The sequence below is a fragment of the Chiroxiphia lanceolata genome, chromosome 15, assembly GCF_009829145.1.
Source record: "Chiroxiphia lanceolata isolate bChiLan1 chromosome 15, bChiLan1.pri, whole genome shotgun sequence".
In the NCBI taxonomy this organism is placed as follows: domain Eukaryota; kingdom Metazoa; phylum Chordata; class Aves; order Passeriformes; family Pipridae; genus Chiroxiphia; species Chiroxiphia lanceolata.
Window position 1 is genome coordinate 14,509,580 of NC_045651.1, and position 20,371 is coordinate 14,529,950.

At 47.9% G+C, this 20,371-nt stretch overlaps 2 protein-coding genes and 1 long non-coding RNA gene across 11 annotated transcripts; 1 reads left to right on the forward strand and 2 right to left on the reverse strand.

Moving 5' to 3' along the window:
* Positions 1-1,852: 1,852 nt before the first annotated feature.
* On the reverse strand, positions 1,853-3,857 carry LOC116794155. Its single transcript, XR_004359712.1, has 3 exons — positions 3,359-3,857; positions 2,633-2,994; positions 1,853-2,439 (listed from the first exon to the last, which is right to left on the reverse strand). It is a non-coding gene; the product is annotated as an uncharacterized LOC116794155 (long non-coding RNA).
* On the forward strand, positions 3,720-19,914 carry HNRNPH1 (heterogeneous nuclear ribonucleoprotein H1). Of its 9 annotated transcripts, XM_032702553.1 has the most exons (15): positions 3,738-3,803; positions 4,357-4,488; positions 10,600-10,659; positions 11,500-11,637; positions 12,493-12,648; positions 12,848-12,991; positions 14,494-14,632; positions 15,629-15,807; positions 16,056-16,127; positions 16,207-16,340; positions 16,514-16,649; positions 16,820-16,903; positions 17,037-17,087; positions 18,103-18,195; positions 18,778-19,574. In XM_032702553.1, exons 2-15 carry the CDS (start codon positions 4,440-4,442, stop codon positions 18,900-18,902), a joined length of 1,560 nt encoding a protein of 519 aa, XP_032558444.1. In that variant the 5' UTR covers positions 3,738-3,803; positions 4,357-4,439; the 3' UTR covers positions 18,903-19,574. The 9 variants fall into 9 exon arrangements, with proteins under 9 accessions (XP_032558439.1, XP_032558444.1, XP_032558440.1 ...); XM_032702548.1 differs by lacking the exon at positions 10,600-10,659 and having other exon boundaries at positions 3,720-3,803; XM_032702549.1 differs by lacking the exon at positions 10,600-10,659 and having other exon boundaries at positions 3,743-3,803; positions 16,228-16,340.
* Positions 5,068-9,877, reverse strand: LOC116794154 (deoxycytidine kinase-like). The gene is made up of 7 exons (XM_032702554.1): positions 9,670-9,877; positions 9,011-9,126; positions 8,365-8,558; positions 8,000-8,147; positions 7,653-7,768; positions 6,164-6,263; positions 5,068-5,357 (listed from the first exon to the last, which is right to left on the reverse strand). Exons 1-7 carry the CDS (start codon positions 9,767-9,769, stop codon positions 5,334-5,336), a joined length of 798 nt encoding a protein of 265 aa, XP_032558445.1. The 5' UTR covers positions 9,770-9,877; the 3' UTR covers positions 5,068-5,333.
* Positions 19,915-20,371: the final 457 nt, after the last annotated feature.

A 20,371-nucleotide genomic window follows, 5' to 3' on the forward strand; every position in this document is an offset into this window, starting at 1 on the left:
AAGATCAGTGCCTGAGCATGTGCATCAGCCGTGTTGATTTGACATTACACTGCTTGACAAGAGAAAGCTGGATGACCCCTAACTGAGGCAACATTGCCTGCAAGGAGTGGAAGTCAGGGATCATCATGCCAGCGAGGATGAAAACTGAGCTGCTGCGGTCAGTGCTTCTGAGCCTGCAGTTGGTGAGGGGCTAAAATAGGCTGTATTTCATGGATGTAGGTGACCAAGATAACAAGAGCTCCTGACTGTTATCTGCCCTGATACAGCTCCAACAGCACACTCTCACAACACTGGACTGAGTCACCCCAATATGAAGTATTTACAGCTTTGCAGCTCATTCTCCTTCTGGGAGGGTATGAGGAAATGCAGGCAAGGCTTGTTGGGACGGATGGGAATGGCCACTTGCCCACCACTCCCCTGACAGCACACGGATTGAACTGCTGTGACTGTTCTGCCTGAGTGAAGAAACCTTTCCCGGGAGCAGCCTGATGAGCTCAGCACGGAGCTGCACGGCCAGATGGCTCCTGGGCCAGAGCTGACTCACGGCCACACAGCTCAGGCAGGCAAAACACCCCGGTACCTGCAGGAGTCACCGCAGCACTGCTGCACCCGTGCTCACAGCCAGGCAGCCCCATCGGGAGAAACCAAAGGTGTCCTGCCAACTGCCATAATTACAACATTGCAGAACCGAAACGGTGACGGGCCCGAGTTACAGGAACAAGCAGAAAAGCACCAGCCTGATGAACTCCCAACCCAGCCCCGAGAAGGTACGACCACCAAGGGAACAGAACAGAGGCAACTCTTCCATTCTCGCAGTGGCAAAGGATGGCGAGCACAAGCCGTGGATATAAAGGGAAGGGTGATGGATTCAAACAGTGCAGCAGTGGCCTCACACAGAACTAGGGACTTGGGTATCTGCTGTTCACTAAAGCAGTGTTTATCAGCCTCTCCAACTGTTTTCCAGACTGGCTGGGCTTCTTAGTGAACTACAGATTGGGAAACATGAGCTCTGTCCAGTCTCTGCTGCAGACCACCATTTTCAGAGTAGTGAATAAAGGTAAAAAAAAAAAAGAAGTGAAAAGAAAGAAAGGTGAAGTGTAGCCAAAAATCCACTTAAATTGTCCAAAGCAAATGTGGGAGGGAGGCTGCACTGGCAAAGCTGTGACCTGGCAGCATTAGCGGGTGAAAAACGTGGCCATGTTATCTAATGTGGCAGAACACACATCATGCATTTTTAATAGCATTGTTTAGCTTCTATTTGTCACAGCATCACAGCTAGAGGCTGTTTCTAAAGCCATGGGAAATAACAGAAAGGTTATAATTGAATTGTAGGGCTTTTGACTGGAAGTCATGCACACAGAAACCCACAAAGCATTGGTATAAGATTTCCATGTATTCCCTGTTTTCAGATCTCAAATGAAAAGCAAGTCAGCTGCAGCAGTATTTATTGAGGGTTTATCAGGTCTGCAGATTAACTGTAAGATCCTGAATTCTAGGTGCTTATATGCAAACACCAGGCACATGCAACACATGTAGCTGAGACATGAAAAATGAAGTTTATGATGGATGCAGAACACATGGATAACATTAGCTGTGGAAGAAAGGAAGACTATCACCATCCAGTGATGATGGATAAGGGGTTCTGTCATCTCTTCAGAGCAGGTATTTAAGCTCTGATCACTTCTCCCTGGAATGGCAAATGCTGACTCACGAAGGAAACGCTGGTAATTATTTTTGCATTGCAATAATGTCTCCAAAACCTACTCAGAAATGAGCATCTGCTTCACTCCCAGACATGCAAAGTGTCTCCATATGGTTGGATGCCTATGGAACCCTTGAACCAGAGCTGCAGATTCTCTCCACTGTTTTCTCTCCGCAGAAAGAAACATAATCAAGCTAACAAAGAGAGCCTGGTGCCTGAGCAGGTAGAAGGCTTCAAGAGCTTTTTTTTGGTACAGCTTAACACTTCACATGCACACTGAGCCTTATGCATACATCTCTCTGCAGGTTGGACTGGGCCTTCTGCTGTGGGTCACTGTTTCCAGCCCCACACTCCATGAACCTGAAGGAAATTGGGGATGTTGCATGGGGGCTGTGTGACTACCTGGCACATCATTTCTCCAGCAGTTTCGAAGCAGGAGGCCACGTCTTGGCCATTTTCTCCCAGATGGACTACAACACCCAGCAGGCTGAGCTCGGCTTGGATTACAGCCCTCCCTCTCCGGAGGTTGAAAGAGGCAAAATGTATCTTTTGCGAACGAGAATGGGAAAATGAGAGCAGCTCCCCTCCCCTGCTGTCTGGACGGCAGGTGTGCCTTTCCCCTTCGCAGGAATGAAACAAGGAAATTCTGAAGTAGAACAAAGCCCTCTCAGAGAAAAACACGTCCCTAGAGCTGCGGCGTGAGCTGAGACAGACACACTGGAGTTCAACTGGGTCTGCTGGAGAGAAGGTGGAGGTGTCAGGCTGGCACCATAAAAAGCTGGGTAAACATGATGCCCAAGAAGAAATCGTGGAAGCAATAAACCTAATAAAATCCTGTATCGGTGTTTCCAGCAGGATTTTTATCTCCTGTCCCATTCTCTACAAGTGCTCACATGCCATGGGACTACCCCCACTTGCAAAAGCACTTACCATTCAGGGCCTCTGAGGAAAAGGGCTGCTGCTCTTAGCAGTAACTCCGCTTCAATTGTTATTTATTTTCATCTTTCAAACACTGCATATACATTGGCTAATTATATCTCTTTGATGACTATTTATGTCTTTGGTTGCCTGTGCTGTCCACAGTCACGTTCTTCCCCTGGAAGTGCCGATACCAAACTTCCTGCTGGATGTGTCAAAGGCTGGCTGGATTTTGCCTAAGCTTCAAAACAGCTACATACTTGCAAAAAAGAAAACCCCTCATATGACCTTTCTTCTAACACTGGGAGGATATTCATGCAGCAGAACTCCTTGTCAGTGTGAACACAGGATGACTTTAATTTCCTAAGAGAAATCTAAAGAGAAAACTTACATCAGAATGCTCTTTGACTACAACAAACATAAGATCAAGAAAAGATTGGGCAAACCAGGCTTTATTTATCACTGAAAATTAGATAGCAAGTCAGCCACTACAGTCCTCATAAAGCCATTTAGCCATTTGGATCATGATGCATAAACAACAGAAACCCCATTTTCTGTCCTTTTCCAAATGCAGTAATGGGGACTAAAAAGTCCAGTCAAACCTAACAAAATGACACATAGTAAATGTACCCCAGCGTATGATTATTAACATACATTAAAAGAAGCCAAAAAAAAAAAGCATTTTCTCGCTATTGAGGCTTCAGAGGGGATTAGCAAAGGGATTTTCTTCACACTAACCACTAAACAAAGCTGTGAGCAGACGCCACACCTCCACAGTCCTAAGGTCACCTCTTATCTGCTCAACCGCTCCCTTGCAGTTATTTTAACCTGAAGCCGTTCCAGCTCATGATTCCTTGTGGAGGGTTTCAGTCAGGTTGTGAGGGAGCGCACTGAGGGTGCAGAGGCCATGTGGGAAGTGGCCATTCCCACCCGCCACCCGGGGATTCCCGGTGGCAGCTCCAGCGCAGGAACCCTCTGCTCCAAACCCAGCCCCGCCACCCGCAGTCCCTGAGCGCGGCCCAGGGGGTCCTGTGGCACCCACACCCACGGCCTGGCCCGGCCCGGCCCGCGCAGGCCCGGCGGCGGCGGGAGGCGGGGCCGGCCCAGCTGACACGGGCGGCGGGCGGGGCCGCAGTGCGCGGAGCCGTCGATCGCCGCCGCAGCCTCGCGGCCGCAGCTCGCCGTGAGCGGGGGCTCCCAGGGGGGAGCGGGGCCGAAGCGGGGCTGGGGGGGTGGATCGGCGGGGCGGATGGGGAGGGAGGGACAAGGCCACGGCCATGTCCTGGGGAGCGGGACGGGCGGGGGCGGGACTCGAACCGGTGGCTAGACGGGGGGTTCAGACTCGAGCTGGGGCAGGCGGGACTCGCAGCCGGGTCCCCCGGGGAGGGGGGCTCGCGGGACCCCCGCGGCGGCCGCGCTTCCCCCCCCATCCGCCGCTCCCCCCCCGCCGCGCGCGCGGGGCCGGACGTGACTGGCCGTGTTCAATTTGTCACGCGGCCATTGGCTGGCGGGGGCGGGCGGCGTGTGACGTCAGCGCGCGGCGCGGCGCGGCCGGCGGCCATTTATAGGCGCGGAGCGGGCGCTGCGCATTCGGAGCTGAGCGAACGGCATCGAGAACGCTCCGCGGTCGCATCGCGCTTCATCCCCGCCGAGAGCGCCCAGAAACCACCCAGGCCGCCGCGAGCCACCTTCCCCGGCCGCCGCTGAGCTTTTTTTTGTTTCCGTTTGTCGCGCAGCGCCCGAGCGCTTCCCCCTTCCTCTCCCCACCTCCGCCCAGCTTTGTTCTTCTCACGGGCCCTGCGGGGAAGGCGCGGCCAAGATGGACCCTTGTCACACCGAGGAGACCGAGGGCGAGATCCCCGGCTTGGGTAAGGCCTGGCGGCGGCGGGGGGGGGGAGAGGGGCCGGGAGGGAAGGACTGGGGGGGAGGGAGGGGAGGCCGGTCTGTCCCGGAGGTGGCGCGGAGGCCCCGCGATGGCGGCGGGGCCGCTGAGGGGGCTCGGCCCGGCCGCGTGCGCGGCTCAACCCCCAGCGTGCGTCGTGCGGGCGGGGCCGGGCCGGGGGGGGCTCTCCGGGGTCGCTGTCCCGCCTCCGCCGCGCCCGCGGGTCCCTCCCCGCGCTGGGGGGTGGCGGTTGGGTTGGGGGGAATTCGTGTGCGGGGGGGATTGGGGGATGAGATCGTAAACGAGATAAGCGCAAATTACAGTTTATTACAGGTCTAACGTCCAGTCTTAAGTAGCGTTAAAGCCGGTGGGAACGGCCACGCGATTAAGCAGAAGTTGAAAGTAAAGGTTTTTCTGGACGCCATAACAGTCTCGTCTTAAAATGGTGAACCCGTGCCAGTTATTGCAAAACAACCCAGCTCAGCGCCTGCTATCTGTTTACTGGGTGTCAGCCATTGACAACCGCTGAGCTCCCCCGCGGGGACAAACAGCTCATAGGCAGTAGGACTTTTAAATCTTTATTAAACAGTGGAGAATACACAGGAAAAACATTATCAAAGCGCCCCATATTTGTTCGTTTTAGCTATACAGAAAACTATCAAACTCATACAAGTCAGACAAGGGAAAAAAACGCAAATGATATTTTACATTTCAGTCATGCCTTAAAATAAGCTATACAGGTAATGCATTTGGTTAAAGTAAATTCTTGAACACACTGATTAAGTCTAAATCTGGAATGTCAGAGACTTGTTTGAATTAATTTTCATCTTCTTAAGAAGTCAGGAAAGACTTGACCTGTCAAGAACAAAAAAGTATAGATAATATTTGATGTATTAAAAGCTGAAATACCAGGCTTTTCCCTTTGTTTGGGAACAAATGGTTTGTTACTATACAGTTTCCAAGGATGTTTTGCCCCTACATTTTTAATTCATGACCTGAAATGCTGGTGGCCTTTCAGAGGGGCAAGGTTAAAGGTGGCATGTCTGAGTGTAGTCTGTACAGAACTCTAAGCTGTTAATTGCTGGTTTCTATGAGGATATAATAAGAAATACCTCCACAACTGAACATTGTGCTCCCCTTCCTGGTTTATTTTGAACTATTTAATGGGAGGGATTAGGTTTGAAGGAGTCATTCTGCAGTAATCTCAAATTGATGACCCAGAACAAGATGGAGGAGGGTTTGGTAGAAGAGCACATCCCCAGGCTTTACAGGAGTTTGGGTTGTTTGGTTTTTTTTTTGCCACAGCCTGGGCACACAACACACTGCTCCAGCATTTACTCCCTAAGGCTTGCCTTTCCTTGGAACTGGTAAACACCATTTTAACTCAAGTGACCTCTTTACTGCCACCTTGTTTCCTCAAATGGCTGTTTACCTTCCTTCCCAACTCTACTTGGAAGTCTCATTTCATGCGTTTGGAACTCTTCAGGGATCTGAGCCCTGTGTATAACCTTTGTCAGATGTGTTGTGTGAGGGGGTAGAAAGATCTCGAAGGAGAATGATTTTGCAAGCCTCAAATAAGCATTTCATCACAAATTTTAAGAATGTAAATTGATAACTACAGAAAAAAAAGCAGATACAGAGAAACAATATTAGCTACTTACCTTATCGATCAGGTACTCCTGTTTAATCTCATCATTCTTAAAATCTTCATTAACATCCAAAACTAGAATAGGAATCTCTTTAAGGTTCTCAAAATCAACTCTGTTAAATGGAAGAACATGGCATAAAGTATTGTGCATTAGACTCCAGCTCTTTAGTTGCTTTCCAAGGGTGCAGCATTAGTCAGATTACCACGTGCACCTGAGATGTTAATGCTGATGGCCATGACTTAAGTGTAAAGCCCAAGTCAAGTTTGTCCTTAATTGCTCTTGTGTAACCCAGTCAACATGGTATCACCACAACTTCCAGAGATTTCACAAATCTGTGCTCTTAGTATCTATTTGTTATGTACAAGTGGGAGGAAAAGATAGTTTGTTTTTTACTTTAGCTTTCTTTATCCCATTCTTTGTCACAGAATCAATCATCAGGAATTGATTCTGTAAGAGTGAGTATTTTTTTTAAAGTATCACTTACCCTGAGTCTTCCCCCACCTAATCCATTTACTAATATGCATTTTTAAGGCTTCCTTGCATGGGGATGGCCTCTTTAACAGGTTATAAGACAGGTATTTAAAATGTCTTAGAGATAAGCAAGAGCATTTTGGCTTCTGTGCAACTGGATGTGTTTTTCTCTTCAAGCAGTAGTTATTCTTCTAAGTGTGGAAATGTAGTGTGCTGAACAACATTCTAACTTGTGCTTGCAGACTTCAAGTGATTCTGTGAAAAACACAGGAAATGCTTGCTTACAAGTTTGGAATGAGTACGCAACATACGCATTCCCAAAATTCCACACTATGTGCTGCCTTCTGTCTCCAAAGCATTTGGGTAATCCTACATCAAACTTAGGAAAGTAGATGTGACTGATAATGTACTTTTCCTAGAATTGTAGTGCTTCTCAGTCAGTAGAGTATTTTGGGCTCCTTTAGGGGAAAACCTGAAGTCTGCTTTCACGTTTAGAGATCCCTTAGATGGGAAAGCTGGTAAGAATAAGGAAGTTGGGGCAAGGTGTGCAGAGATCACTCAGTTGCTGATTGGATTTCTTGTGTGTAACAGTGTCTGCCAAAAGCCTTTCTGATTAAATATTAATCCTGGCTTCAAAATAAACTAAACTTTGTTGAAATATAGTCCCACAAGTTTAAAGGTAGTTGGGACCTTGCCCCCCCATGCACTGGAACACAAAGCTGCTTAGTAAGTGACTTCTGTGATTGGCCATTGAACACTATTTTATCTGCCCTATTCCTGTGCCCTTCCAATTAGCAAAATCCATATCCTTGCTGGAGTTACAGCTATAAAGCTTCCTAGTTGGAGCTAATGCTTAACAAAGGTTTCAGATTAGATGAAGTTCCATCTTTGAAACTGAGAAGTTGGTCTAAAAATAAATCAAGTGTGCCTGAGTGAAGCTAGACTTAAACTTTGGTTTTATCAACTTTAGTATAAAGCTGGAAGAACCTTGCCTGCAAGTTGAAACTTGCTACAGAAAATGGGTTCCTACCTCATAGTCCTTTCATGGAGCCAGGTTTCGTGTTTATAGTGGAGGTTTTCCAAATACTCAAGCTCAATTCCTTGTTCCTCTTCTCTTCCCCTCATCTGTAGCCTTTCCATGCATTTCTGGAAAAAGAAGTATAAATGTGGTCATTAATCATGTGTTGTAGGTTAAATCAGCTCAAAGGATCAAGTGGTCCTTAACTCAGGAGGACTAATGCTGGACATTAGCGAGCATTAATTTTAAATGCTTGGCTGAACATAAACAAGTTAAGTCTGTAATAACTTTTTTGTACCCACTTAAGCCCCTGGAAAATGAAGTTGGAACTGAAAAACTTTCACCTTCAGTGAGCATACCTGGGGTGTGGTTCTGAGGTAGATCATGCCATCCAGTTCTATATCTGATTGAAACTGCTTCAAGAGCCATGTGTGCCAGTCCTGATAAATAGACCACTCTGTTTCATTAATGTTCCCAGACTCAAACAGGTTAGAAGCAAATACATATCTGCAATGAAAGACAGCAGTCTCATGCCAGGAATGACAAAAATGAACTACCAAAACACTTGTCACTAGAACAGAATCATGGTACTGAAAAACATCTGCCCTTAATCAAGCCTGCTCCCTGCAGGTATTATTTTAATATCAAGTGTTTCTCCAGCTCTGTGTCTTTAAAGACCTGGAGCTATTAATGTGAGTTCTTGCTGTGCTGTGAGAATAATTACCTGTCACTGTACACAGATCTCTCAAAAAATTGCACTGGATGTTCTGCTTCCTGTAGCTTTGCTGAGACTGGTTTTAACTGTGCTCTTACTCGGCTCAAGCAAGCATAAGTCTGAAAGGTGTAAGCCCATCTTGTGGGTTTGTCGTACAGCATTTGAAGCAGATTTCCTCCGCTCTTCTGAGATGTTGAAAGTTCCTAGAAGGCAAGAGGAAAAAAAATTCAATACCAGCATATTGGCAGGATTTTATTCCATTTCCTCAATCTGTAATTCTGGTTTGTTAAAGTGAGAATTCATAGACTTGCTTTTTTTGTGTGGGGGGTATTTTTTTTTTTTTGTAAGGAAAATGCTTAGGCATAGGATCAAAGAGACTTTTTTGTCAGGTGATTGTAGCAGTCATAACTGCTTTTTTTAAGTAGGTTGTTTGTCGAGTTCCACATTTTAGTGTGATTCTGTGGAGTAGGGATATGATTTGGAATATACATTCAGTAGTATCTTGCCTTAAGATTTCTGAGTGCCTGACCACCTGGTATGATAGTGGGGACGACTCTGGTTACTGCAGATTAAGTACGGTTGGATTTTGGCATAGCTCCCTCATCACAAAACTCCTTGAAGTTTGGTTGTCCTGACCCACATCCCGCACACCTACCTGATACTCATCCTCGGCTGTCTGGACATTGCACCACTTGGCGATGGGCTCGGGGATGATCTCCCACTCATCGCTGTGCTTCTCCAGCAGCCTGACAAACGTTGACTTCCCTGCAGCTGCAGGAGATATGAGGAGTTCACTAAGGTTGATCAGAGCGGTGATGGGTACAGGGGCAGCGGTGAGGTTTGTGAGGGGCAGTCGGTGCGGCGTTCGGGGCGCGGGGCTCCCGGGGCGAAAACAGCGCTAATCTGCGGCACCAGAAGGGCCGCGCCCGGGCCGGGCGGGCGATAAGACACCGAGCCGACATTTTAGGAGCTTTGGCGGCGGGCGGAGCTCGGCGCGGCCGGCGGGGGGAGCGCGGGAGCGGCCGCGCAGGCGCCGGGAATTGGCGCGGGCGGGAGCGAACGGGCAGCGCATCCCGGCGGAGTTCATCTCCACAGTCTCCCTGCGCCTCGGGGGCACCGACGGGCACCCGGCCGTGGCGGTGGTTTCCCGACGTGGTCCCGACCCCGTTCTCCCTGCAGAGCCCCTCGCTGCCCGCATAGCCGGGCGGAGAAGCCCCGCATTGCCCTCTCCCTTCCTCCTCCGCCATCCCAGCCCCTCGGCGCGCTCCTGTGCTGACCCCCCGGCCGGCCCCTATCCCGCGCCGCCGAGCTCACCGATGTTCCCCTCGATGGAAACTTTCCTGAGGCGCTTCTGGAAGCTGGAGTCGAGGGAGCCGGCGGGGCTCTGGCGGTGCCGCTTGGCGGGGGTGGACATGGCTTTTCGGAGCGGGAGCCCAGGGGGTTCCCAGCAGCTCCCGCGCAGTTTTAAGTATCCCGCCCGCCGGTGGGCGGGATGGCCGCTCCCCGGGAAGAGGCGGAGGCGCTGCCCCCTCCCGCCACCCCTTGTACCCCGCTCCTGCCGCCGCAGGATTCCGAAATGGGCGTTCGGCGGCTGAAATGGGGCAGGGCAGCTTTGTGCGGGAAGTGACTAACGTGGTTCCACTCACTGAGCAGATTTGCATTAGTGCAAACGACTGCGCCGTGTGCTCGGTTTACAGAAGTATCCTAAGTATGCGGGGTTTTTTTGTTTTGTTTTGGTTTTTTAATTTTTCAAAAATCGTCCAGCTGTGGCAGTTCGGTAGTTGTTAGTGGTCCAGATCGGTGTTTTTAAAGTAAACACCTCAAGGACTTACATGAGAGATGAGGCCATGTAGGTTTGCAATCCTTTTTGGTACTGACTGGAGAAGAAACACGCATGGATGAATGATGTTCATCCAGAGGCAGCTCTGAGCAGCTTCTGGGCTCCAAATAACCTGTGTCAGGGGCTTTATGGAGCCTGCTCACCTCTGGGCACTAGTCCCCTACCCCCTGCCTGGGCAAGTTGAAACATGAGCTGCTTGTTCTTTCCAGTGGAAGGAGAGGGCATGGAGGATTCTTAGATGGTGAGTTACTCCTGTAACTCCTGCCTCTAACTACAAGATTCAGGGTGAAATCTAGCCAGGTCTGGTGTGTTTGGAGGAGACGGGAGGGAGTAAACTTTTCCTTTCTTTTATGATAATTGTGACCCATTGTCTCTTCTCTCCCCATCTCCTCCAAACACACCAGGCTTCAGTGACCGAAGCGAGCAGATTGTTTCACGTGGGGTAGCGTCAGCATTTGAAGCTGGTAAGTGCTAGTTCCCACACACCTCTCTGTGCAGCCAGAGCCCTCTCGCTGTCGGTGCGGGCCGAGTGTCGGCACCGGGACCGGCCCGGGCGGGCGGTGTGAGGGTGAGGGGGGGCTGAGGGCGTGCGGGGCATGCGCAGAGCGGCGCTCGGGGCACGCGGGGCCGGGGCTTTGTTCGGCGCGCGGGCGGGCGGGCGGCGCGTGCGCACAGGCGCGGACAGGCGGTGGCGCGCGCGGGGTGTCCCGGGGGCGGGGCCGGGCCCACCGGGCCCAGCGCGCACGCGCACGATCCGGCCACGCTGCAGCCGCTCCTCCCGTGAGCGTGACTGGCGCGGGGCTCGCGGCGCTCGGTGCCCTGTGCTCTGTGCCCGCTCCACGCACACGCACACACGTCGCTCTCCCCGAACCCGCCGCGGGCGCTGCGCCATCGCCGGGGGCCCGCGGGCCCACCAGGGCGGCGTCCGGGCCCGCGCTCTTTGTGCGGCGGAAGGCCCGGCCCAGCGGAAGCGGGAGCACCCGCCGCCATTTCCTAGCGCGCTCTCGCCACAGGCTCGCCCGCTCGCTGCCGCCTGACCGGGACTAGGCGCTCTCCGGACAGCGGATCAGGCTCGGAGCCCTAGAACCAGCGCGGAGCCCCACCATGTGTGCGTGCGGGGAAGGGGCAGGGCGCGGGCCGGGGGCGGGAGCGGCGCCGTGAGAGTGAGGCGGCAGCGCCCGAGGCAGAGGAGGCTCGGGGAGGGCCAGGGCACAGGCCAGGGGGGCCGCCGGGCGCTCTGAGGGGGTGCGGGTGGCGGCCGTGCTGAGCACGAGTCTCAAAGGGCCCATTCTGCTCTTCTCCAGCAACCACAGAAGCCGAGACAGAGCAGAGCCTCACCCCCAATGTGATGCTTAACACGGAGAGCAGCGAGGGATATGTGGTGAAAGTCCGGGGACTGCCTTGGTCTTGCTCCACCGAGGAGGTGCAGAGGTTCTTCTCTGGTAAGTGGGGCCGGGGTGGGGGTGTCAGAGAGGGGCCAGGCTCTGTTGTCTGGATCCTGCATCCCTCCCGGGGACCCTGTGCCGGTGGGAACGCTGCAGGGAGCAGCAGCAGGAATCATTCAGGAGCCAGTGAAGTTTGTAATGCAACAAGTGCTTCAGGCAGGGCCCGGTATGCAAAGCCATGCTTGTGTGAGCAGGAACTCCACACAAAGGGACTTAGTCTGCACGTTGCTGGGATGGCCACAGTTGCCTTTGCTGCTTGAGCAACCAGGAAAGAGAAGTTTCCATCTTAAAGAAAACTTCAAAATTCTTGCTTGAAATTAAACTAAATGAGTTTAATTCTCTGTGTTGTCCTAACAGGCTCTCTTGTGAAGTGTTCACTGTGTATGTCCTTGCCCCGAATTAGTAGCATTCTGCAGTAATGAATAGTAGTGAGAAACACAAGCTTTCTGCAGTGGCTGGAGATTTTAAAACTGCTTCAGGAATTTTGATGAATTGGACTTGGTTCTGATTTAGTTTATTACACTTGCACTGATTGCTATTACTTCTTATTTGTTTTAAGCTGATGAGAAAGTTAAGATCAAAAGCAGATAGTGCATTTAACTTGAGGCAGAGAAGCTTTGAAAACGGATAGGTAATTTGTGGTTGGCAATCTGTAGGTTTGACTAGAAGAGTAACTTAATTTTAGTTAGTCCCTTTGGTCATTGTAAGGTTGTAACAAGAATACTGCTGGTTTTGTCATCTTGATACAACTTGATAGTTGTTACATTTTTCTTTTTAGAATATATGCAACTTATAAAGTCACAATGTTCCTGTTATAACTAAATTAATTCTGACCTTCCTATTTGTTTTCAGATTGCAAAATTCTGAACGGCGCTCTGGGTATCCGTTTCATCTACACCAGGGAGGGCAGGCCAAGTGGAGAAGCATTTGCTGAACTTGAATCAGAGGAGGATGTGAAATTGGCCCTGAAAAAAGACAGAGAAACAATGGGACACAGATATGTTGAAGGTTTGACTCAGTTGGTCTAGTAACTGACTTACATGTGTTTGTGCTTGATGGGTTTCTGGTTGATCGTTTCTCTATCTCTTTAAAATGCATGTGGAAGGACAAATGGACTTGTATATGATAAGTTGACTAGTTTCAAGGCAAATGACTTTTAAAACCATTGCTTTTTCCAGAATGCATTAATTCTAAGTGCCTTTTACAGTTTTCAAGTCAAACAACGTTGAAATGGATTGGGTTCTGAAGCATACTGGTCCCAACAGCCCTGATACAGCTAATGATGGTTTTGTACGTCTTAGAGGACTCCCATTTGGCTGTAGTAAAGAAGAAATTGTACAGTTTTTTTCAGGTATGTGGGATAAAAGTAGTAGCAATAGCACTATTGGTTTATGCTAAAGAACCCCCAGACAAACCAAAGAAGCATGGATTGCCCTGTAGTCCTTCCAACAGTATTTATGGGTATTAAAACTAGATAAACCAATTCTTTATTAGTTATATGTGCTTGAGGGATCCATTGGATCAATTCCTGAAGTACCTGATCATAATTTAGGGAATGCCAAAGAGCTCCTTGAATATATACTTAGTGGGACATATCGTTCCATGTAAGAATTGCAGAAAACAAGTGTCTTGCCTTCCAAATTAAAGTCAACAATTCAGGTGAGAGGATATTTCCACCCCCAGTCTCTGCTGCTTTACCCTGTCAGTGAAGGATGTACAACCTCCTCACCTCCGGACTCTGTGTGAGGAGCAGGATCTGAGAAAGGGCAGGCATTGTGCCCATGGCTTCTTCCAAGCATAGATTTAGTACTGAATGAAATTCCAGAGAAAAACAACCTGTTGAACTCTACCCAAGTACAGATTTGCCCCCTTCTCTTTCTATGTGGAAAGAAAGAAACTCTTGATGTTGCCTAGCTCAAAGTTTTTGTGAATGAAGAGATATTGTCTTATTTTGACTAATTTTTTACTTTTTTTGCAGCTACTGTATGTTTTAGAAACCAGAATTATAAACTATTAAAAATGCCTAAGAATAAAAGCTATTGATTTCTTTAGGATTTCATTTTGATAGTATTTTCAAAATAGTAGATTTCTAAATGTTTTGCTGTAACAAGATATAACTGAACTTATTGTTTTGCTTTAAAATACAATAGAAATATTTCCAATTTTACAACTTCAGGACTTGTTTTTTGTTTTCTGAATCGGTGATATGAACAAGCAATTTCTAAGCATGTACATTTTAAGCTGTTTTTTTCTTACGTGGTGAAGTAATTCAAGCTTTAAAAACTGTTAATGTGCTTAATGTACAAAATGTGCCTCTTTTGTTCAGGAACTAATACTTTAAAATTACTTCATGATTTTTTTCTTAATTAAGCACTCCTAAAGATAAAAAAAATCAATGCTGAAACTTGATGTTTGCATAAGACTAATTATTTTATTTGAGTGACTTCTAGTAAATTTACTTGTTCTATATGAAGCTGTTTAATTTACTGTGTTTGAATTTAAGTTCTCTTAAAAAGTTCGTCTTAAATACTTTCACAGAATTGAAGAGGTTTGTAATAATATGTGAGGTTCTTAATGCACCCTGCATTAGATGCCTTCTCTGAGGAGTTGCTCCTGACACTCAGAGTATTTCTGTGCTCTGCAGGGTGGGTTAAGAACCTGAACTGAATGGTATGTGGTCGTGGAGCTCTTTGTTGACGTGCCTTTTTTTCTTCTGGTGTTCTAGAATCAACATACCATTCACTTAAAAGTGTTTAAATTCTGGTGTTTTTAAAGCTATAAGAAAAAACTCATGACTGGGCTTGTGATGTTAATATTGCCCCCCTACTGGGGTTATTTGTCCTTGGGTTGAAGGGTTGGAAATCGTGCCAAATGGGATAACATTGCCGGTGGACTTCCAGGGGAGGAGTACGGGGGAGGCCTTCGTGCAGTTTGCTTCACAGGAAATAGCTGAAAAGGCTCTAAAGAAACACAAGGAAAGAATAGGGCACAGGTGGGGATGGATGGTTGGTTGGCTCTGTCACTTTTCTTATGGTAAACAATTAAATCCATATTCTCTCTTCTGAAAGTGTTAACGTCCAAATCAAAACAGTGTTTTGGTCCCTAACTCAGTGATGAGTAAAGCCATTGATTGCTACGTCTGTGGCACAGACTGTTTGGATCTACCCAAAACATGCAAGATAAAATTGGGCTAAACTAAAGTGTGCTTTGAAACCTGAATAATAACAGGAGTGCAAAACTGATAGCTTGGAAGTGACAAAGTTGAGAGACTATGGCTTTAACTTCTCAAATAGCACCAATTCTGCCTTTAGCTCTAAAGACATGCACAGTACTCTTACTACCATAAGAAAATGTGATACTTTCTAAACTTGTTTTATAAGTTGAAATGTAACAAATTTACTTACTGTATTAATCTTCAATGTAATAAGCATAGCTTTCAAGAAATTGTCACAAAGGGTTTTTATTCTATTTTACTTGTGACTATTTTTCATTGAAGCATGCACCTTTTGCCTACGCTGAATCACTGAAGCATAGGCTGGGTTCACTAGTACATGCAGAGCTTTTTGTGGCATCCTGATGGGTTAAACTCTTGGTGGAGACCAGGTTTTTAACCCTCTGTTTCCATTGCCTCAAACAAAATGGTGCTGAGTTGAGTGGACGCCAGTCCCTCCTACGTTTTTTGACTAACACCTTAAATTGGGGGGAGGTGGGTGGGGAATCAGTACTGCTCCCCCACCCTTAAGGCTGGGATACTGCCAAGTATGAGGAGCACATAAACCCTTCAGTAATTTTAATTTCTTGAAAATACACTGATTTGATTGTAATGTAGCATAAAATAGAATGTCATTGCCTACATAATGTAAGGAAACCTGGCTTAAAATTACCGCCAGTGTCAAGGCTATGACTAAATGGCTTGTTGTAATGTGAAGTTGTGAGGTGTTTGTGGGAGGAATCGAAGACTGACTTGTTCCTGTGGAAACACTTGTAGGTACATTGAGATCTTCAAGAGTAGCCGAGCGGAAGTGCGCACTCACTACGACCCTCCTCGCAAGCTGTTGGCAATGCAGAGGCCTGGTCCGTACGACAGGCCCGGTCTGACGCGCGGATATAACAGCCTGGGTAGAGGAAGTAGCTTGGAGAGAATGAGGCGTGGAGCCTACGGAGGAGGTAAGTGCACAGAGTCCGAGGGAGCTGCTCGTATGAAAAGCAGCAACACTTGGACCTGGTAGTGTCTTCCCTGCTTTGTAACTGCTGGTTTGTATGTGTCCTTGGCTTTAGTTCTTGTAGAAGAAAATGAGACTTTGTAAGCTGTTGTTTGCAGTGTGTACGTGTGTATTTGGATCTTTCTGTAGTCGAAATGAACGTTTATTTGGATCTTTGTGTAGTTGAAATGAACATGTCCAATCTGTTTCTAGGTTATGGAGGTTATGATGACTACAATGGGTATAATGATGGCTATGGGTTTGGTTCTGATAGATTTGGAAGAGGTAAGAGATCTCTAATAGGAACAGTAACTGAACTTACGACATGTGTCAAAAGAAACTAAAATACATCTGAAAGACCTAGAATGGACTCTTTTCTCTGCAGGGATGTCGGACCACAGGTACGGCGACGGATCGTCCACCTTCCAGAGCACCACTGGCCACTGCGTCCACATGCGAGGTCTGCCCTACAGAGCCACGGAGAACGACATCTACAACGTGAGTCCCAAATGCTGCTCCCTTCCCTTGTGCATGCCTTCGGGTCCTGTGCTCCTCATTGGACATGCCAGCTGCACTGCAGCTGGAGAGTGTTCCTTTGGAGAACAGGGCTGCTTGTAAACCCCAGCTGTTGCATCGGTGCGTTTTAATCTGTGTGACTGTTCCGTGTGTAGTTCTTCTCACCTCTGAACCCTGTAAGAGTACACATTGAAATTGGACCAGATGGCAGAGTAACTGGAGAGGCAGACGTTGAATTTGCTACCCACGAGGATGCAGTGGCTGCTATGTCCAAAGACAAGGCAAATATGCGTAAGTCTGGCTGCTCGGGATAGGTGGATTTAGGGAAATGACAGCAGTGCAGCTGTAGGGCATGTGCTGTCACTGCAATGCCAAAGACTTTACTTCAGCATTACTTGCAGTGAGACAAGCTGCATGGTCATGGTGTGAAATGGTCTCATGGCAAAACTTTCTTCTTTCAGAACACAGATACGTAGAACTCTTCCTGAATTCTACAGCAGGAGGAACTGGTGGTGCCTACGGCAGTCAGATGATGGGAGCAATGGGTATGTGTGACAGTCTCGCTGCACTTTTAAACAGGTGCTTGCTATTGAAGGAAGCTGGCTCATTTTGTACAGCTCCTGCTTATTCTGTGCCTGGATCAAAACTGAAATTCAACATTCTGTCTTAATCACACAGTCAAGGAATCGGAAGGGGTAGTCCAGGATTGGAACACTAGCACACTGGCAGGTATATAAACCTTTTGGGAATATATTTGACAATTATTAGGTTAAATAAACTGTGGTGTGGTGTGGTGTGGCTGGTGGGATGAGTGGCTTCTGGGAATGTGGGTGGTACAAAAGGGGGAGCTTCCTCCTGTCCTTTTATTCTTCTTCCCTCTCCCTTCTTGGGACATAGTCTGGTGATGGAGGATGTATCTGTGGCATGTGACCTGCCTCTCAAGCTTGGTCTTGGTGATGAGGGAGAAATGTATTTGTAACTGGGGAGAAACTGTTTGAATTGCTCTATCAAACCCCAAAATTGTTTAAAAATCTAAAATGTCTGTTAGCAACACAAGTCTATTGCTGTTGTGTCTATAAGGCAGATACCCTCTTGACACCCAACTGGGCTGGTTTCTTAGAGGTGAAGGTGGGGTTGGTCTCTGGGGGGGCTCCTTTCTCGAGGGTGTGGGGGTGTGGGTACACTGCTGCTGTTGTAGTACTCTGATCACAAAATGTTTGAAGTCTATACTGATACTTGAACTACAGAAGAGCTTTGTAGGGGTGATGTACAAATGATGAGGTGAAGAGCAGTTGTTAGTGAGCTTAAGTCAGCCACAGCAGTGCTGTGGTGCACAACCAGTGTGGAGCAGGAATAAGTCTGTTGGGACCATATACAAACTCCAGTTAATGAGGTGGTGCTCTTCTGGACAGGCAGCAGCAGTCCTGTGTGAGGTCACTTAAAGCCAAGTTTAAGTCTTTTGGGGTGTTTTATGTATAATGCAGACCAATAGAACACCACACTGTTCTGTATGGTCCAGAGAAACTTCAAAAGTAAAAGCAATTTTTGAAGTCCTGTTTGATTGGAGGGGTGTCTTGAGAAACCCGATCACTTTCCTTGAGTTTGTTACCTTGTATACTTAAGTTCCCTGGGTGTGAGAGAGGCTGTGGCAGAATGCTGGGGCTGTTGCGTGAGGGATGGGTTTGTTGATGATGAGCAGACTTTGACAGCCAAGTTCTTAACGTTTTTATCCTTAACTTGGAAGGAAGCCAATCCAGTTATGGTGCTCCAGGCAGCCAGCAGCTGAGTGGGGGTTATGGAGGAGGATATGGAGGTCAAAGCAGCATGAGTGGCTATGGTAAGAGCATTTCTTTGCTGGTTTCAGGTGGGCTGGGTGCTGCTGGCTGAACATGCCCTTCACTGGTGTTGAAGGGCTGTGCTACAGCCTGGGCAGCACAAGCCCTGAAAGACGTGGCTGTTGTGAATGTTAAAAATAACAGATAACTGGGGGGGGAATCTATTCAAAAGAGAAATGGGAAGGTGAGGGAGGAAATGTGGAAACTTACTCTGAAAGGAGTAGGAAATGCCAGTCTCCAGACTTGCATTGCTCTGGTCACTTCCTTTCTTAATCTAAAAGCTGGAGACCAGCTTTGTTTCAACACAGTGCAAACGGGGGGGAGGGAATGTGGGAGGCTGGGTCCTCCCCATGCCCCCAGAGCGGTGCTAAAGCTCTGGATTGGGAAGGGGGGTGATGCAGAGCTCATGCTGTCATTGAACAACCGGTGACTGACTTTGGGTACGGAGCTGTAAACTGACACTTTGCAGCGTTGGGCACGGTAGACGGTATTTACGAGGTGGCCCAGCAAGGACAGGCGTTGGGGCAAGGATGCTTCGAGTCGGCCTGAGGCAGCTGTGAACCTGCTGTCGGTTTCCCCCTCAGACCCCGGGAGCCAGGGCGCCATGAACAGCAGCTACTACAGCAGTGGGAACCGCGCATCCATGGGAGTGAACGGCATGGGCGGCATGTCCAACATGTCCAACATGAGTGGTGGCTGGGGAATGTAACCAATCGCTGACTTTTGGTCGCATCTTTTTTAAAAAACAAAAAAACAAAAAACTAAGTTTAACAGTTTTGCAATACGAGCTTGTGATTTATGCTTTACTGTAAGTGAATTCAGGATTGTTTTAAAACCCTTCAGGTTCAGTATTTTTGAACATACAGAAATGAACATTCATCTAGGATGTAATAACCAAGTAAAGACTTTAACTGTTAAACAATTTGGAGCGTTTCTCAAGTTAGTTTTGTTGTAGGAGTGTATTTAAGCAGTAAGCGTATTTAGGTTAAAGCTGTTTGAATTATGTTAAATGTTGCTCTTATACCATATTACATCCGACACTGTTTTGAATACATGTTGAAAGAGACATGCTTTTTTGTAAAGAACCAATATAGAAGCTGTGTCTGAAAATCAAAGTGAACATTTGGCATGTTAGTTCTAGTTTATTTCTTTTAATATCCTGTAAGGCATGTTAAAGCTTTTTTTTTTTTTTTTTTTTTTTTAAGTTAATGGGGGAAACATGTTGAGACGCAATACGGCTACTTTAGGATTTTGGTCTTGGTGTTCGTATAAAATTCTGAGGCCTTGATTTAATCTTTCATTGTATTGTGATTTCCTTTTTAGGTGTATTGCGCTAAGTGAAACTTGTTAAATAAATCTTCCTTTTAAAAACTGGAACTCACTCCTTTTTGACCTCCAGCTTCTTGTAACTACACTTGCATCTGTGTCCTGTGTGACTGTAGTGCTCTTGCCATGCAGCTGCCCCGAGCAGCCACTCTTGTTGCTGAGCGCTGGCCTGTAGTGTTACAGTGACAACTGGGGGTAGCAAAGGAGGCCACCCTGCTGCTGGGGGTGCCCAGTGTGTGTTGGGTCAAAGCGCTGCAAGGCTGTGCCCTGAGCAGGGGGTCTGGGCCCTAAAGCTGCTGGGGGTGGGGTGAGAGGTGATTCTGTACTTTCTTGTAGGCATCAGTGGACTCAGCAGCTTCTGCAACCATGTTTCAATAAATGCAACTTGTAAAACATCCTGCTTAAAGATGTGGTTTTGTAACTTAGTTACAGCTTTTGAGCACTGCAAGTTTCCCTGAAATAATACAGCATCTGCTTCCCTGCCTTTGCTGTAGTACCTGTGTTTGCCCTTAGTAATGAACCCTTTGTCCTAAAGGGTTACAAACCTGAGGTCCCTTTCTACAGTGAAGAAGATTCTTCTTCGGGGGGAGCTGTAAAGGTTGACTCCCGAGCGCTGTGTGCTGCAGCCACAGCTGTGTCTGCTGTGGTAAAAACCTGCTTCCTGAGAGGGGATGACTGAGGTCAGACCTGGCAGCTGGAGCTCAGCTCAATGGGCTCTGCTGAGCCTCTGGCAGAGCTGGGGGATCACACCTGGGTTTGCACTGCTCCACATGGAGCCTCAAGGAGCTCTTCTGGAACCTGTGGCTCTCACGACGTTCCTGTTGGAGGGTGCACACCTCCATGAGGGTGCTG